An 18,336-nucleotide genomic window follows, 5' to 3' on the forward strand; every position below is an offset into this window, starting at 1 on the left:
TCCCACCTCTCGTAACCCAGCAAGTCCAGTTCAAGTCGGAGCCCACCTGAGCACAGACAGCATCGGATAACCCGCGATGAAGACGGAGCTGTAGGAATTTTTCTCTCCATGCGCTCCATTGCAATAGGGGAACCCATGGGGAAATCATCCCTACGTGCACTGCTCTAGGGCTGGAGAGCGTTTCTGGGCTGGGGGGAAAAGAGCGTTTCTGGGTTGGGATGAGCCCACAGCATGATAGATGGATAGGATGATACACACTAAAAGCAACTTTTTGAGTGTTTCAGATAGACGTGACCATTTCCAAAGGTCATGCATTCTCCAGTGAAGTCCATGGCAAAACTCGATGTTGTTAAAGGAATTAAAATCTTTCTGCTTCCTAAACAGCATCCTTGCATGCTGAGTGGGGTCCTCTGCCTGCTCTCCTCCAAGGTGCCACATGGGACGTGCCTCGAGCTACATAAACTGCTGTGAGGGTGATAAGACAAGTAATATCTTCATTTTCTAAACTTTTCAAGACTATTCAAGGGGGGTTTTAACCAAGGTGAAAGCAGCAGAGTTTCCCACCTTTCTAAAACAGCCTGAGAGAGCTGAAGCTCAGATCACAAGGGAGCAGATGCCTCAAATCCTTCCTAATCCCCATGTTTAGCAAGGATGTTTGAGGCGATTAGAGGCGCGGCGAGTACCGTTCCCAGAAAGGTAGAGCAGATGTCATACGCAGAAGTGCACTAAGCTCTCAGTTGTGGCTGGAGTGCAGAAATGCTGGCCAAAGTCCATCTCGGTATGTCTGACTTAGGAGTATTTGGCTCCAAACACAGTGGACTGGACCTGTAACATAACAACACGGATCCGTTTTTCACGGTGTACAAACTCACCACCGCATCAGGGGCCGGAGCGAAATCCAGGGAACTCCTGAAGGCAATGGGAGTCTTGTCCTTGATTCCAAGGCACCTGGAAGCTTAATATCTGCAGCTTCTGTTTAATAATTAAATGAGAACCAGTAAATAATGGATAATTTGTTATAGGAAAAACTACACCAAGTCCCTAGGTCTGATCTAAAAGCCTGTGAAAGCCTTCTGCTGAGCCGACTGCGTTTTGGAACAAGCCCGTAGTGGTAATAAAAATAAATCCCTGTAATTAGGCAAAAGGGAAAATCCAAAAGATGCCATTTGAGCCATTTAGGGCTCAAAATCTGTGTCCTGGGGTTTGGGCTGGGTGGCCCTGAAACCTCAGGAAATCCCACGAGCCATGAGCATGGGGGGCCTCAGCCATCCACGTGGAGGGGATGGGGGAGCATCTTCTGCACCCCGAGTCTCAGCCTCCCGAAATGGCGATTCCCAGGTGAGCTGGGGTGCCCTGAGCCCGGCCAGGATGAGGAGACATCACCTGGTTTGGGATCTGGATGTCCTGTTCCCGGTCTCTGGTGGCTCTGTCTGCATTTCCCTAAGAAAGCTCCATCTGCTCCACTGGGTCTGTCCTTCCTTCCCACAGGCATGTGTACAGTCCTGTCGGGGCTACTTCGCCATCCAAGATACAAATGTCACTCCAAGCAATGCTACAGCCTTTTCCGCTTTGTCTGCTTTCCCTAGAGTGTATTTTCCCAGAGATCTAGAAATTTATCACTTGGAAGGCAGGGCCCAAAAAGCAGGATTTATTGCTCAGAAACCAGGAAACCCTGACTTTTAAAGCATGTTTCAAGTCCATTTTTCACGCTGGGATGAGACAAATGTCACCAGCATCAGCGCCAGGAGCGTATTGGGCCCCAATGGGGAGTGAGAGATGGGGACAAAATTCTGCCCAAGGTGGATATTTTAGGTTTGGAGCTGAAATATGTTACTTGCTTCTAGCTGGATCTTTCCAGCCCAGACTGAGGTCTTTTGCTGTAGGCAGCAAAGCAACAAACGGGGAAAGGAGAAGGGGAAAGGAGATTGATTATTCTTGCCATCACCTGGTGTGTCTCGTGATACAGTGATTGAACAGAAAGCCGAAATTAGAGAAAAAGAAAGAGTTCTTATTTTTTTTCAGAGCAAACAGTTCAGCCGCAGAGCTCTGCCACAGGCAGAGGCCAAGAGCAAAGCTGGGTTCAAAGGAGGGTTAGACAAATTCGTGGAAAATATTCAACTTCTAGGCATAGCATTGAGGCAACGCAAGTGTCTCACAGCAATTGCTGATTGCCAGAGGCTGGCAGAGACCAGGGGAAGGGCTATTTTATACAAGCCCTGTTTGTTTCCCTGGTTTGAGCGTTTTTTTTGTTTGCTCCTGCACAACAAACCTACACGTGCCTTTGTAGGATACTCCTGAGACAGACCTTTGCTCTCTTCCAGTGCAGATATTTCCATCTTCCTTCTTTCTTCCAAGCAGATCTGAATATCCATGTAGTTCGGGGCCGATCGTTTTAGCATTTCTTTTTTCTGGGGGGCTTTCAGAGGATCTTTCCTGCATTCCCAGAAATAGAACACAAACATCTACTACTCGGATGTTTTGTTAAGTTATTTTCATTAAAAAAATAAACTTGCTTCCATCTGGGAACTTTGTTAAGTGTTTTAGGTATGTATTTAACTTCTCTGTAACCCATCACCAGGCATGGGTTTCAGCCAACTATTCCAGGGCTTGAACACACAGCTCTTAAGGGATGGTCGGAATCTGGCTCTGAAGCTCTCACCTGACTTCATTCTGATAGACATCGCTCCAAGCTCCTCCTCCCCACTTCTAATTTCTCCCAAATGTTGAGCATATCTGGATTCCTGCCTGAATTTTGTCCATTTGCGTCCAGCTTTATCCTCCACTCCATCTGGTGACCAGGAGAGGCTCTCAAAGCCAACAGACCTTCTGGGGTTCAAGTGGCCCCGGGGCAGCGAGAGCTTCAGAGGGGCAGGACCAAGCGCTGGGGGACCTCGACAGCCTGGGAAATTGCTGCCCACCTGCAGAGGGTCTCATCGGGGGTTGCATTAAATCCTCCTTGTTAGGAAAAAGGGGGTGTTTGGAGGAAGAGGTGACTCGCTGCTCTCGAATAGCATGTGGGTGACTCACGGCTCAGCTCCAGGGGCCAAGATGCCAAGACGATTGCAGCGAGAGTCATCTTTGGTGACAGAGCAAGTGGTGGTGGCATGTCCGGGCTCAGCAGGGACCGGCGCTCCCCGGCCGATGCACCCCCTGTTGCTAATAACAGCTTTTCCCTTTGCCTCCTCCCCAGCTGCAGCGTGAACGGAGGAGCGCAAATGGCAGTATATATATATATATATATATATATATAATTTTTTTTCTCCTTTCACAGTGTTAAGAAGCTGAAGTCTCAGGAGGAACATTACAACTTCCAGTGGAACCAGCTAGCTTCCCACCTCTTTTTTTTTATTATTTTATTTTATTTTTGTTTGACATGCATACCTTTACTTTCCCGAATGAAGAGTGCCACTAACTACCTCTTAAAATATTATTACAGAAGGGCTGTATTCTACAGAGAATGGCATTTTTTGTAATAACCCCATTTTCCTTTTCACTTATTCTTACCTAAAAAGTTTCAGATTGCAGCTCATCCATCTCCCTGACACCCAAATCCCCCCTCACGTTTTCAAATTTTTATATATATTGTTAACCCATTATTAGCCCATAGTACCCTGGAAAAAAAAAAAAAACAACAAAAACACAACAAAAGAGAAGCGTGAGAAAAGGCGAGACCCTGAGCGGAGGTGCGGGATCGGGGGGGCGGGGGTACATCATTTGGGCTGCTGTTTTGGGGAGATTTGTCTGCAAACAGGTGTCTGCACAGCCTGCTTTCTCTCTGCAGCCTCCCCTCTGCAAGGGGCTTTGTGGGGACACCTCAGTGTCACCGGTGGAGGGGTCCCTTCTCCTTCTCTCCCCGGGTCTTGCTCCAGCGCCTGACGGGCAGCTCCAGCCTGCTCTGCCCCACATCATGTGGGGGATGAGACCCGCTCTGCCCCCAGCCCGCCAGGACAGGAAAAACCAGGGACCAAAGACTGTGGAGGAGGAGAAAACCAAACTAGCCCTGCTGTTTCCTCCAGACGGGACCGGAGAGGGCATTTTCTGAAGGATGTACATGTGTGAGCTCATCCCAGCGGGGCAGCGGCGATGGACGTGGTGCTAAAATCTCCCCAACTTGGGTTCCTGGGGTGGAAGGAGAAGCACAGGGATGGGGTACAGCTCGGGGTGCAGAGGCAGACCTGGCAACCCTGCGCCGCCCATGTGAGCCAGGACCAGCCCATCCCAGTCCATCCCAGCTCATCCCAGTTCATCTCAGCTCCCCCAGAAGAAGTCAGCAGGAGGATTCAGGCAGCCGGACGAGGTGCATCAGTGCTCGGTGGCTTTTGCTCCTCTATTCCTTGGAATTGCGAGGTTCCTCCATGGCACCGTGCAGCTCCCCAGTTCCCGGGCAGGCGGAGGGGCGTTCGCTGCTTGGGATTCGGGAGGCGGTGGGCGTCTCGCATTTGGTTATCAAACCGCAGCGAGGTCGGACGGCATCCTGAGGACGGGAAGGAGGTTGTCAGAAATGAAGGTAGCCTCTGCGAGCTTTTGAGCAAAATTCAAACTGTAGTCTTTATCGTGTGAAAATCTCTAGGTTACGCGAAGGTGACAGCTTTCTACTTTCATCAGGCTGTAATGAATCACTCGCAGGGAAAAAAATAAAGGTGTATCTTCATTAAAGTTTCCTTTTTTCCCCTGAAACTTTCAACCAGCTATCTACAGACCTTACAGTAAACTGCTATTCCTATTTGTTATCCTCTTTAAAAAAAAAAAAGTACATTCCTCCTCAAACTCACACCTACCCAACGTGCTGGGATTTTTTTTTTTTTTTTTGTTCTTTCTTCCCCTTCTGTGTGTGTGGTTTTTATTTTAACTCACAGGCAACTGCTTAACATCAACAACAACAACAACAACAACGAAACTTTGGCAGAAGCCGCCTCAAAGGATCCGTGCGCGAGATGTTCAATGAACTTCCTAGCTACCAATAATTCCAGTTGGCTGCTTTTCCTTGAGCCGCATCTTCCCGGTGTCGGGGTGTGGAAGTGGTCAGTGCCCCATCGCTCGCCGGGGCTCCACCAGCTGCACGAGGCTTCCCTGAACGGCGGCTCTTTGGGAACTGGGCGGGGGGCAGGGGGGGTAGAAGTGGGAGAAATTTATTAGTTCTTTTCCTTTTTCTAAATGAAGCTACTTCTCACAAGTCTAAATATTTACTGCCGTTTCTGGACACACACACACACAAAAATTAATAAAACTATCCGTGGAGGGAGATTCTGATTCCCAATTATTTTGCCTTCGTGAAGTTAAAAAAAAAATAAAAAAAAATAAAAAATCCCAACTTTGTTTGTGCATTCTTATTGCAAACACAATGCCAACAATGGCTAAATAGACAGCATAATAAATAGCACCACAATGCCGACATAAAGGCCTTTCTGGTACTGCATACAAAATATAAACTGTGCCATGCCATTATTATTCCGGAGCCCTTGCTGAAACAGTGCAGTTGAAATTCCACCCCCAATGTGCACCTAATCAGCCATTCAGAGCCCCTTAATGACTTGTCAGTTCTTTGCCCTGCCATTTTCTGTCCAATTAATTCTTTTATTGTGCACCGGATAAAGGAAGACAAAGGCCTTCCATGCAATAATGAATCATTAAAATTCAGCAGCTCCTCTCTTGTGCTCTTGGCTCCTCACCAGCAATTCAGGCTGTTTCGCATTCGTTATGTGTGTGGTGGTTAAAATTCACTCTACCTCAAACAAGACCTTTCAAAACGCTTAACCCTTTCCTGGGTGAAGACCTCCATCACTTTCACTGGGAATTTAGACACATATGCACCAAAAAAAAAAAAAAAAAGGAGGAGGGGGCCGAGCGAGGGGAGGAGAAAGGCAGGCAGAGGTATTTTGGGTAAATGTTTTAATATCACGTCTCTGACAGTCACAATATTGCCTGCGCACACATCCACAAACAAATACGGGGCGCAGGAGCCGATGCCAGCGCGGCGGCGAGGGCGGCCGGGCTGCGGGGCCGCGGTGGGACGGGGTGCGGGGCCGTTGTCCCACCCACGCCGGCAGCGTCCCGCTGCTGCCCCTAAACCAACACAGCCCTGGGAGCGGGCGGCAGAGGCAGGGAGGGACACCCTCTTATTTTGGATTAGGAGTGGCTTGGTTTTCATTCCTAATTGGTTTAAGATAAACTGAAAGAAGCCGGCTTTTAAACCTGAATAAGTGTGTCCAACTGGCTTTTTTTTTTTTTTTTTTTTTGCACGGGCTTCACTAAATCAGGTCAAAACCAACACTCCAGTTAAGCCAGTGACACACTGTGCATGGCTGAGCTCCGCAGCCATATGGGAGCGGCTTAATAAGGGTCAGCGGGAACACCGGCGGCTCTTTCAAGCATGGGGAGGGCAGAGGCCCACTTTCAGCAGCACCCACCGTGTTTTCTCCAAGCGCCAAACCATTACTGAGCAAGAGCACCCGGGCTGGTGACAACAGTCACCCCACCGGTGCCTCCCGTGCCACGGCGGTGGCTCTCCCGCAGGCAGCACGGCAGGCAGGTTGCAGCAGAAGCCAGGGGTCGGTTTGTTTTCTGAGCCCTGGCGAGATTGGTTTTTTTCAGTGCAGACTGCATGGTTTTATGGAAAGACATTGCCTGCCATTTCCTTTCTTGTGCAGCAAAAAAATAAACTCACTTTCCACCTAAGCCACAAAAACCAGCCGCCGCTCCGGCCCCAGCCCTGCTACCGAAACCTGCATTTTTTTGCAAATACTCTGCAACAGAAACCCCGCGGCCCAAGACCCACCACGAGCCGCCTGGGCTGAGCGAAGGGCTGGCATTCCCAAAAACCCGCGCTTGCCGTCTGGGAACAGCCCCTAGATCACATCACATCACATCACATCACGTCACATCGCACCATGCCAGCAGGGATTGCCCCGCAGCCTCTGCGGCTCCCGCACTGGCTGGGGAAGCAGGATGGCAGGAGAACGAAGCAATTTTTAATAACCACAATTTTCCGTGGTTTGGGCTCCGGGAGACTATTTGTAGCTTCTGCTGACTCATTTGGGAAATGGCTTCCCCTCCCCAAGTCTCATCCTTTGCCACTTGGTGCCATCCTTAATTCCTGTGTGTAACACGTATAAAGTGAATTTAAAATGACACCACCCCAGCTCAGCTGGGCAGTGGCGGAGGAGACGGGATTGGGAATGGACCAGGTCTCCCTGGTTCCCATGGTTCCGTGCAGCTCCCCTCCCTTCGTTAAACAGGGTGCCATCTGATGACCCCCACCCCCCCCGCCCCCGAAAACCTTGTGGAGACTCTGCAGGGTGTCCGAGGAAGAGGGGGGCAGTGGTGGTACGAGGTGTTATCTCTCCTGGGAGCTGGAGTTCCTCCAGGCATCACTCACGGAGCCGTCAGGAGTTGATGTGAAACTCCCTGCTTTCACTCCCGCTCCCCAGAAAGGGAGTTGGGAGCCCTTCTGCTGGTGAATTCATGCTTAAGAATTTGCCTTCAGACTTAAAAGAGCCCCATGTCAATTGGACCCAACCTCATGCTCTTGAAGGCTGAAAATACGGCAATATCGGAGTTTTCTTAAAACCTTCCCCCAGGCTTGGGTTCATCCAGACTCCCTGGGGACTCGGGCTGTGTTTGCCGTGGCACCTCCTCAGCTCACCCAGCCTTGTGCCAGCAGCTCCTGTGGCCACCAAGCCTTCCTATGGGCTCGCACACCGCTGCTCCAGCTCCCAAAATCTCTCCAGGTTTGCACAGCAGCGTAGCTCTGCCCCTACCTGTGTCACTGGCCACAGATCACCTAAAAATGGCTTTTGCTGCCCTCCTGGCTCTTAAACACCACGTACTCCAAACAGCACTCACGTCTCTAGTTATTTTTATTTTATATGTACTTTTTTTTTTGCCTCCAGATGACAGGCAACGTGTAGCCAGGGGCTGCGATGGGAGGATAAACATGGCAGAGGGAGGGGGCAGCCGCACGTCTCTTCTCATCCAGCATCGGGCTGGAGACACCGGGCGACGACAGGCACCCCTGCGGCTGCCGCTTCCCAGAGCAGCGTGCGAGGATGGCCAAATCCCCGCATTCAGACCCCCGGGGGTCCCGTGGGGAGCAGTCCCTGCATGCAAAGGGACAGGGAGGTCCCTCGGCAGGGCTGGCCTGTGCCCCCGCTCTCCTGGCCCCGTGGCTCGCAGCAGAACAGAGCTGCGGGTCGGGACCGGCAAGCCCAGCTGGAAAAGCCAGACGTCTCGAGAAGGTCAGTCCATAGACAGGGAGCAGGGATATAGTGGCACGGAAGTTTATTAAAACTGCACGCCCTCATAGAAATGCCACTGAAGAATTTCTTTGCCATAAACCTAATACCCAACTGTAAAAAATGTGTAACAAAAGTTGATATCATTCCAGGAAAAATTATAATAAGGAGGATGGGAAGGGACTTTTTCCACCATGCAGAAGGAATGTGGATACGGTCTATAAAGTTAATTTCCTCTTTCTTACTAAACAGTACCTTCTGAGCAATTCAGATAAATAGCAACGTTCATTATTCTCTGCACCAAAAATAAAAAAGAGGAACTTTTACTGCTTGTGTATTCCTGCAATTATCTTGAGAACCCTTTTATGTTGACAGCCAGGGGTCAAAAGCCGGTCTTGGTTTCACCTGATCTCATTGACTTCTGCAGAGACATTCCAGCTTCACGCCAACACAAGAGCCACCAGAGCCGAGCTGGGGACACACAATGCTGCCATTCACGTCAGGAGGACGCTCGCCTCATGGAAAATCACTTCTCTCTCTATAGAAAATATCTACGCATAAAACGGAGGAAAACGACAATGCAGGAAAATGCATTTATACAAACAGCATGAATTTCAAATCAAAATGCTCTTCTCTGAATATAAACTGTGCCCCTGATCAGTGGCTTTCTCCTAGGGAAATGAAATAGGAGACTGGTTTGTTTTAGCGTAAATCTGAGTGTGGGGAATGAACTTCTGGTGCTCTTAGAAATTTCCAGCGCACCCTAAAGCCTGAGTCATGGGGATTATTCCGGCCAGTGAATTTTACCTGCCCATCACCTTCCTGAGCGTCGATTTTGTAAAGTCTTTGGATTTTACTCAGCAGCAAACGCGGAGCGAGCATCCCCGACTCTGCGGGATGCCAAAAGAAAAAAGCTGAATGTCAGCATTCAGCATCGGCGTTTCAAACGGGAGCTGCTCCCAGGAGCTGCAGAGGAGTCTCTGGGGCCCACATTATCGCTTGGACCTGCCGAACGGTAGAGAACTATAGCATTCTCCTTCCGCAAATATTAGTAAAAGCTAACCGGATTTGGCAAAGCTTATAGAAATCAAAAGCAAGTGCAGCCACAAGTGTTGGGTGCACAGACCCCAGTGTGTCTCCCATCAGCCAAGGGTGCTTCGGCGCAACTCTTAATTTCAGTATATTGGGTGATTTACGATACCATCGCATACAGATAATTTAACTCTGCTTTAAAGGTTAATCCAGATCTCAGTGAAGTCACTGTAAACTTTGCTATTAAACATCAAAAAAAAGTAAAGATAAGCACTTATATTCCCATCCCACCCTTTCCCCCCCCCCCCAAAGTGTGACTTTGGAGGGGAAGCCCTACCTCAACATGCGGAACAGGCAAAGCCAAAACGCGTCTATTTTTCAAGCAGGAGTTAGGATTAAGACTTGAAACTTGCATTGTAACCGGAGGGAGGAGAAAGGAGGAAAGAAAGCCTCCTCTGAAAGTTATTCTGCAGCTTTGGCTTATAGCGTAATAAAGTCATTTTGCCAGCAGTTTTGTAAATGAGAACAGAGAAAATGGTGTCCAGTTACAGACACTCTGGCAAGATAGCTCTTGGCAGATACTGCGAACAGCAAATTTGCTTTGGGACTCTGTTGTTCAGACTTTGTTAATGTTCTTGAGCTTCATTAATTGTCATCACATTTATTTTCCTCACGTTAAAACATTTTCCACAGTGCTGCACTGCAACCAAATCCCGAGCGCGTTTCTCAGGCTGGGGGCGGCTGAATTTCCCTAATCCCAACCCTTTCCTCCCAATTAGGCCCCAGCCTGAAAATCTTGCACTGGTTTGTCTGAACTGGTGAAACCAAACTGCAACTTAGTTTATATAAGAAAAAAAAAAAAAAAGAAGTCACAAATGTAACTATTTTAATGACTGTATTTAAAAAAAAAAAAAGCCACTACATGCAACATATAATTTTGTTGCTATCATAATTAAGAGGTATTTACAAGGGCTCGCCCACCAGACAACAGAATTTGTTGCTGTAAAATTCCTACGTGCTGTACAGAATAAAACGAACTTGGTCTAAAACCACGCAGTCTGACCTGGCAAACCCCAACTCATGTGAGCAGTCTCATTGAAATCCTATGAAATCCTTGGGATTACGGATGTGGAAATCTACTTCTCAAAGAAGTAAAAAAAAAAATAAAAAAAAAAATCTCATAGTAAGACACCATTCAAGTACAGGGAAAGGGAGCAAGAAAAAAACCCAACCATCAAAACCCAAGACATGAGAAGAACAGAAAACCTTGCTCGAAATATTTTATTCCGAACAGCCTGTCTCCTTCAAAGCTGCTGTCCGCATTTCTTTTCAGCGCAGAAATATGCTCAAGCAGAAAGAAAACGTAACACGTACTTGATAAAAAGCAATTTTTAATTTTATCAAATTGATCTGTACAAAAGTTAGCATTGCTTAGTCAGAAGCTAGTGAAGAGAACAGATAAGTAACAGCCAAAGTCTTTCAAACTTTATACAGAAAAATAGATTGCATAAAAATGAGTTTTCTGTATTTTTTTCCCCCACCCCCACGTCCCCAAAAGGAAATATGCAAAAAATATTTTTAGAAAAAGAGTAGGAAACGTAGAAAAGGTAAAAAGATGATAACCTCTGAAATGTGTTTTTAGAATTTACAAAGTTTTTAAAGGCACAAGTTACCATAAAATAGATGGTTATTATATGCTCAGCATACAATGGAAGAAGTAGAAATATATCAATGAAATATTAGTCTAAAACTAAGTACCTAAAAATTTTTTAGTGGAGAAGATTTTAGTTTCACAGTTTGATGGATGATATCTGGTCCCTAGAAGCCAAAATTAAAGCAGAAGTTGATAATTTCTCATTAAATTACATCTTCCTATAAAGTAGTCCTGGTTCCGAAAGTGTACAAAGACTCTGCAATGCCTTAAATCCAATTTTAACGCCCGAAAGCGGGTATCTAGAAAAAAAAAAAAATTGCCTGCTCCTTTTTGCAATCGTTTTAGCCTCCCAATTTAATTAGTAACTTTCCCCGCCCTCGTTATTGTATGTTCCCGATTGAGTTTTCTGTTGGTGACCAGGTCTGCGATGGGCAGATTCGTTCAGTCCCTCTCTCAACCTCAACTGCTGCAGCCGTTCAAAAGCAAAAAAAAAAAAAAACCAACCCAAAACCCAATGAAAATCTATAGACTCATAACACCGTTTTATTGTATCATCTCCACTATTTTTATGCTCCCTCCCACCCCGTTCTTTAAAATCTTTTAAAATTCTACTTTTTGCACAAAATTACTTCATTAATTAAAAGACAAAATAATACAGAACATAAATACATATTTAACAGATTTAAAAAAAAGAACAACAAAAAACACCTTAAGCTTCAAAAAAAACGAAACAAAATGTTAATTACAGCCAAACCTTGCTTAGAAGAACTCTTGACTAAAAAAAACAAACACTTCAGACATTTAATTGGTTGGTCCCACCAGACTCATTTGTTCCCACGAGATCGTTACACGGAATAGCCGGGTTTTAGGGGTTCATTCACGTTGGTCCGAGTGAGTTCTTGCCCTCAAGGTTGGTCCGTTCCTCACATTGCAATAGACCCTTAAAGTCTCAAACAGCTTTTTTTTTTTTAATTATTTTTTTATTTTCTTCTTTTCTCCCCCCTCTTCCCACCCCCCTGCTCCACTTTTGCACGTGTCAACTTCCACGACGAGTAAGTTCAGTTCAGTCCTCACAGAGGAGTCAAATGGTTTTGTCCTTCATTTATTCAAAAAGGAATCGATGGTCCTTTTTTTTTTTGTGTGTGTGTGGTGGTAATGTTTTTTTTTTTTTTAATTATTTTTAATTTTTTTTAAATTGTATTAATTAAAGAAAAATAGAGCTCTGTCCTTTTGGAGAGTTTTGAAGCAAGGGGACATCCAGTCGCAACGAGCAGAGTTCCCAGTGGCTCAGGAGGCACTTCGGAAACTATCGCGGCACTCCACGCTCTTCGTCTTCATTCCTTCATTAGTGCATACGTTGGGGAAGCCCTCAGGGGCTCCGCACATCCTTTAAGGCCTCGTCAGGGTCGTATAGACTGGCTGGTCCCAGTTAGCGGTGGGGCTGTGGGCCGGCGGGATGGACAAGCCGTTGAGGATGGGTGTTGCGTAGGGACGGCGGGAAGAGTGGAAATAGGGATACTGGTAAATGCTGGAGGGGTAGCCGGGGTAGGGGTTGTAGTAGTTGGAGCTCTGGAGGTCCGTGTAGTCACACTGGGAGCTGGAGAAGGAGGCAGCGGCCGTGGCGGTGGAGGCAGTCGTGGCACATGCCTGAGCACTGTAGGAGCCATAGTCGGAGTGTGCGGGGGAGCCGTGGGACTGGTCGCTGTAGTGGCTGGGGCTCAGCTGCTCCGTTTTGATGTGCGGCCTTTGCTGGCCCGAGTCAGCGGACGATGGTGACGCCGAGGCTGGGCTTTTGTGAGTCCAGACCTGGTTGGTCCCACCGGTGCCCGTGGCTGAGTGGGAGTAGGACGTGCCATAGGAGCCGGCAGCGGCGTTGGGGCCATGGTCGGCTGGCATGGCGGCATGGCCGTTGAGCGGCAGGTACTGGTCAAACTCATGCACGTCAAAGGTCTCCATGTTGTTGATGACCTCGCTGCTCAGCTCAGAGATGTCCACGTTGCTGAAGTCGATGTTCTGGCGGCCGCTCTCCACGAGGCGGCGGCCCTCATGCTTCAGCTCCTGCTTGCTGCCGTGGTGGAGGTCAGTTTTGGGGGTGGTGGGTGGGGTGGGCGGCCCATGGGTCTGACCTGGGGACGAAGGGACAAGCAAGGCTTTAACAAGAACAGCCACAAAACACCCAACTCCTTCAAGGATGATTAAAAAAAAGAAAAAAGAAAAAAAAGGCATGTTTCCCTCCCGTCTTATTGCAAGAGGGGAAGGGGGATTGAAATCTACAGCTCTGTGTTGAAGGTGGCTGATGGGGACCATCAGGGACTGGCATGGTGGCAGGGAGACACATCCTTGGCTGGGATAAACCACACACAGTGCGGAGGAGAAGGCAGGGAGCATGCCGTGCCCATCAGGGTCACTCTGGGACATGGCAGGACATCCCCGGCTGCAAAAATTCCCCCTCTCCTGGGAAGCAGAACCAGAGGGAGGACTCTGAGGGACCCACTCAGCCTCTCCCCGCAGGCAGCCCGGCTCTCCTGGAGCAGAGAAGCCGTCCCGGCAGAGCAGGCCGGGGCTGGGATCCCCAGCCAGGCTGGGCAGGAGCGCAGACGCGTCTGAAGCTGCAGGACGTTCGCAATCCTCCTGGAATCTGTCAACACGCGCCCCGTGCCAATTCGCAGTGCTGCCGAGAAGCGGGGAGCTTCGGGGGGAAGCTGCATCTCCAGGACCCTCTCCCCCAGGCACACTTCGCATGGCCAACGGCTTATTAACCCTTATTAGCTTGCAATTAATTCTCCCTGCTCCCAAGGCCAGCTGGGAAACCAGGATCCCTGCGATTTGGTGATTTTCTATGGCACAGTCAGCTCTATAAGCATTTACTAAAGAAAACTGTGGTCACATTCACAACCTGGTGCAAAACTACAGCTCTCGGGGCAACGACTCCTGCTTTTGGATGGTTCCAATCCCACCGATATTCATTCAGAGGCCAGATGAGCCCGTGCCCACCAGCGGGTTGACATCCCAAAATCAACACGCTTGGGACCTGCAGATTTTTCTTGCCCGTGGGGGTCCTTTACCTGTGTGATCGCCGTGATGGTGGGACTCGGCCATGCCTCCCAGCCCGCTGTCCGCTTTGTAGATCTGCGTGCCTGCGTGGTGGCTGAGCTCGGCTCCGGAGTCGGAGTCGCTCTGCCCAGCTTTTACGCTTTTCCTCCTCCGTGGCTGGTATTTATAATCCGGGTGATCCTTTTTGTGCTGGACCCTGAGCCGCTCAGCTTCTTCCACAAAGGGACGTTTCTCATTTTCGCTTAACAAACTGTTTTGGGATGGATTTTTTTTTTTTTAAATAAGGGGGGGGGGAGAGAAAAGTAATCCAAAATTAATGTTTTTTTCCCAGAAGTTTTCAGCCTATTTTCAGACTCACACATCCCCACTTCCCATACACTGATCTGAGCAACCCAAAAAGTTAATTGCAAAATGAATTTGCCTCGGCAAAAGAGAGCTAATCCATGTTGCAAAAATGTTTTAAAATAACAGCTACAGACACATGAAAAAAGACCAACCACTATGGATACCGATAACCAAGCAAACAAAAAAAATCCCACTGCCCCATTTTTAATACCTTTGCCAAATATTATTCCTATGTTTGTCTTACAAATGCCACCCCCTCACCGCAACAAACAACGCTGCCCATTTCCAGCTTTGTTTGGTGCTTACAAAGAAACCACGAAAGCAACAACGATGGGATTATTTCTTTCCAAATTCTCCCCCGCCCAGACCTCTCTTTGCAAACTCTTGGACAGTCTCAAACCGCAGTGGGAGCATCGCTGGCCCAAGCAGACAGGAAAGATGCAAGTTTTGGTACACCCAGACACGACCGAATATATACCACGCGGTAAAACGTGGCTCGTCGCAGAGCCTTGGAAAGCAGAACGCACTTTTTTTTGCTGCCCAGCAAAAAAAGTTTGCATCGGCAGGCAGTGCTGAGCATGCAGCAGGCGGATAAGAAGGGAAATTAGAGAGAAGATTAAAATAACTGCTAAAAATCGGCTTGTTTGGTTTTACAGCTTGTTAAGCAGTAAGCAAGCAGGGCAAGGAAGAAAAAATAAGTTTAGAAAAAGCCATTGTAAAAGAAGCAATTTTAAAAAGTCTCGGCCTCCTGGGGACAGGGACAAGGGAAACCCTGACCAGGGGAGGAAAGGGCCCGGGCTGCACATCTCCGTGATGGAGCGGGAAAAATTCACGCACGACACAGCGCTGTGGCAGAACCCACCAGCAGCGCCCGGGCTGTGGCCGTGGACACCCAGACCCCTGCATCGGGGGGGTTTCGAAGCAGGGACTGGCGTGTCCTCCGCAGGGCGCCGACACGCTCGGCGGGATTTTTGCACTTCAGTTTGAAACGCTTCAAGAACCCCCCGCGGGCGCGGACGACCGAAGAAAAAAAAGTTTTTTTTTTTTTAAAAAAAAGATTTTTAAGAAGCAGTGGGAGGGGGAATCTAGCCGCGCACCTCCAGGCAAAGCCCCCGTCGACCCCCCGGGAAGCCCGCGGGGGTCCCGCCGGTCCAACCCCGCTGCGGGGAGCGGGGGTGCCTGTGCGCGGATCCCGCGTCCCCAGCCCGGTACGGAGCGATGCGCGGCCCGGAGCGAGGACGCGGAGCCCGGAAGGATGGCCGGCCCAGAGCGATGCCCCGCGGGGCGATGCGCGGCCCAGAGCGAGGACGCGGGACCCGGAGCGATGCCCCCGGGCGATGTGCGGCCCGGAGCGAGGACGCGGGACCCGGAGCGATGCCCCGCGGGGGGATGCGCGGCCCGGGACTCACCGCCAGAGCTTGCCCAGGGTCTTGCTGAGCTCGGCGTTGTGCAGATGCGGGTACTGGTCGGCCAGCTTCCTGCGGGCGGCCTGCGCCCACACCATGAAGGCGTTCATGGGCCGCTTGACGTGCGGCTTGGCCTTGAGCGATCCGTTGCCGCGGACGGGCATGGGCACCAGGCTCCAGTCGTAGCCCTTCAGCACCTGCGAGACGGCGTCGCGGATGCAGGCGGGGAACCGCTCGTCCACCTCGGCCGCGTCCACCTTGGCCCCCAGCGGAGCGGCGCCGGGCGGGCGCGGGGCGGGCGCAGGGGCGCAGCCCAGCCCCTCGGAGCCGGCGGGGGACAACGGCGAGTCGGAGTCCGAGTCCACATGTGACATGGAGCTGGTGGTGCCCGCCGGGCTGCACGGAGCCTCCAGCGATTTGTCGTGCTCCTCGGTCATGTTGAGCATTGGTGGCGGCGGGAGGGAGAGAAGCGGGGGAGGGGACGGGAAGGGGGCGAGGGGCAGAGGCGCCCCGAGGGCGAGGATGTGTCCGGGCGGAGCGGCGGGGGCCGCGCACCCCTCTGCGGGCGCCCGAAGAGCGAGAAAAAGATTTTAAAAAAAAAAAAAAATCTAGAAAAATAAAAAACACAAACGCGTGAAAATCAGCCGGAAAAAAAAATAATAAAGAAGGAAACAACCAGAAGCAGTCCTGCTGCCGTCCCCGCGCGGCTCCGTGCCCCGCGCCCGGCCCGCGCCGCGCTCCACGTCCAGTGCGAAACTCGGCCCCTGGCAACAAGTGACTTTAAGGCCGGGGACAGCGGCCCCGCCCCCGGCGCCGCCTCCCATTGGTCAAGCGGGGAGTTTCATTTGCATAAGGGGCGGGGCGCCCCCGCCGGCAGGCCTGTGCCGCCCGCCCGCCGCACTCCTGCCGCTCCGCTGGCTGGAGCCGCCGACGAGAGGTGCCACCGGCCCGGGGGCGGCGGCTGGACGCGGCCCGGCCGCCGAAGGGGGCCGTTTTTCGCGGTGTGTGGAGTTCCCTCCTGCTTTTGTCGCTGCAAATTGTCTGGGGGGAGCTTCGCCCGTAGTACCGATGGGGACACGTTGACGGTGGGGATGTGTTTTATACCCGCGGCGTGCACAGTGGATCCCCCTCATGGGGGAGGGGGTGCCGGGGAGTGGGTATGGGGTGGACCGGGGCTCTGGAGCCCTTTTCCAGGCGCCGTGGAACGGGGCTGCCATAGCGAGGAGATGCGGAGCGGCAGCGGGATGGGGCGGCAGCAGCCGCCCGCCGGGGCTCCGGTCCGGCGGGACGCACCAGGCGGTTCGCGCCCTGGGGGCAGCTCGTTAGTCTTTAAGCCCCTATTCTGAGGGGGCTTCTGGGGGGGTCGGTGGGATGGCAGAAGCACCGGTGCGTCCCGGTTGTAAGCGGGGCTGCTGCAGCCCGCCGGCAGCCGAGCCCCGGGGCCGCCGTGCGCTCCCCGCGTCCCCGGGCGCGTCGCTTCTCCCCGCTCTCTCCAACGGGCAATTAACGGCAGGACACGGCGGATTGCTGGAAAGAATCGAAACGAGACCCTCCGCGCCCCCCGCCTCGCCTCTCCCCGCAGCCTTCGCCCCCCCCCCCGCCCCCTTCCCCCTCCGGACGCGGTGCCGGGCACCGGGGAGCCTCCCCGGGAGAGCAGAGCCGGGGCTGCCCCGGCCGCGTCCCCCCCGACACCGGCGGTTTGGCACCGTCCGGAGGAGGATGCGGCACCTCGGGGTGAGCCTGTGCGTCTGGGGGCGGCGGGGGGGGGGGGGGCTTTGCCCGCAAAATCTGCCCCGTCGGCTGCGGGAGAGCCCGGTGCGGGGCTGCGCGGGTCGGGCCCCGCAGCAAAACCCCCTTTTCCCCCTTTTTTAAAAGCTCTGCCCGCTGGATCCGGAGACCTGCCCCTCTCGGAGCGAGCCCCGGGTTTTCCAGGGTTTATTTGGAGCATTTGATTCTAATTATCCGCGGAATCCAGCCTTCTAATTGCGACTGGAAAAAAAAAATAGCAACTCCCCAAATTCCAGTTTTATCCGTTGCTTCCCCCCCAGTCCCGCTACCCCCCGGAAAAAGAGGGTCAAGTACAAGATTTACAGGGGAAAAAAAAAATAATTAGAAATTGTGCGAGTGCTTCAAGCATTCCAGCATTTAAAAAGTAACAGGAACGTGGTGGTTTTGAGAGCATTTTGTTTAATTACTGCGATGTATAATCACATTGAAATAAAGCACACACGTTGAATTTAAATGCAACGCTGTTTAAATGTGCCTGAATGTCCGTGTGCCTTTTGTGTGAAAATTAATGTATTCTGTTAAAGTCCAAAGCAGGGTTTTATTTTAAATAAAAGTTCTCTCACTTCCTTATTAGTCGTTTCTCAGGATTTCAGCTTTCAGTTTGCAGAGTCACAAAGTGAGTTACCTTTGGAGAAAGATTTTTTTTTTTTAAATGTAAATTTACAACATGTCTTTTTTAAAAATACTGTCTTTAAGGCTCAAGGCGTGCTATATGTCTTAAACTTGCAAATGAGGAATAATTTGACTTTTCTTCCAGGACCCAATCCAAAACTTAATGAGATTGTGGAAGAGTTTCTGTTTCCCTGGGCTTTGGACTGGTGGTTTT

At 50.7% G+C, this 18,336-nt stretch overlaps 1 protein-coding gene across 1 annotated transcript; it reads right to left on the minus strand.

The window, feature by feature from the left end:
• Positions 1-10,647: 10,647 nt before the first annotated feature.
• Positions 10,648-16,455, minus strand: SOX8 (SRY-box transcription factor 8). Its single transcript, XM_054213214.1, has 3 exons — positions 15,726-16,455; positions 13,983-14,221; positions 10,648-13,043 (listed from the first exon to the last, which is right to left on the minus strand). The coding sequence occupies exons 1-3, from the start codon at positions 16,166-16,168 to the stop codon at positions 12,307-12,309; spliced, it is 1,419 nt and encodes a 472-aa protein (XP_054069189.1). The 5' UTR covers positions 16,169-16,455; the 3' UTR covers positions 10,648-12,306.
• Between the last annotated feature and the right edge of the window lie 1,881 nt (positions 16,456-18,336).

Source organism: Rissa tridactyla, chromosome 8 (genome assembly GCF_028500815.1).
Source record: "Rissa tridactyla isolate bRisTri1 chromosome 8, bRisTri1.patW.cur.20221130, whole genome shotgun sequence".
NCBI classification, from domain to species: Eukaryota; Metazoa; Chordata; class Aves; order Charadriiformes; family Laridae; genus Rissa; species Rissa tridactyla.

Coding starts and splice junctions, on each gene's coding strand:
- SOX8 (XM_054213214.1), bottom strand. CDS start 16,168: ATGCTCAACATGACCGAGGAGCACGACAAATCGCTGGAGGCTCCGTGC. Junction 14,222..15,725: donor ACCCTGGGCAAGCTCTGGCG/GTGAGTCCCGGG, acceptor ATCCCAAAACAG/TTTGTTAAGCGAAAATGAGA. Junction 13,044..13,982: donor CCATCACGGCGATCACACAG/GTAAAGGACCCC, acceptor CTTCGTCCCCAG/GTCAGACCCATGGGCCGCCC.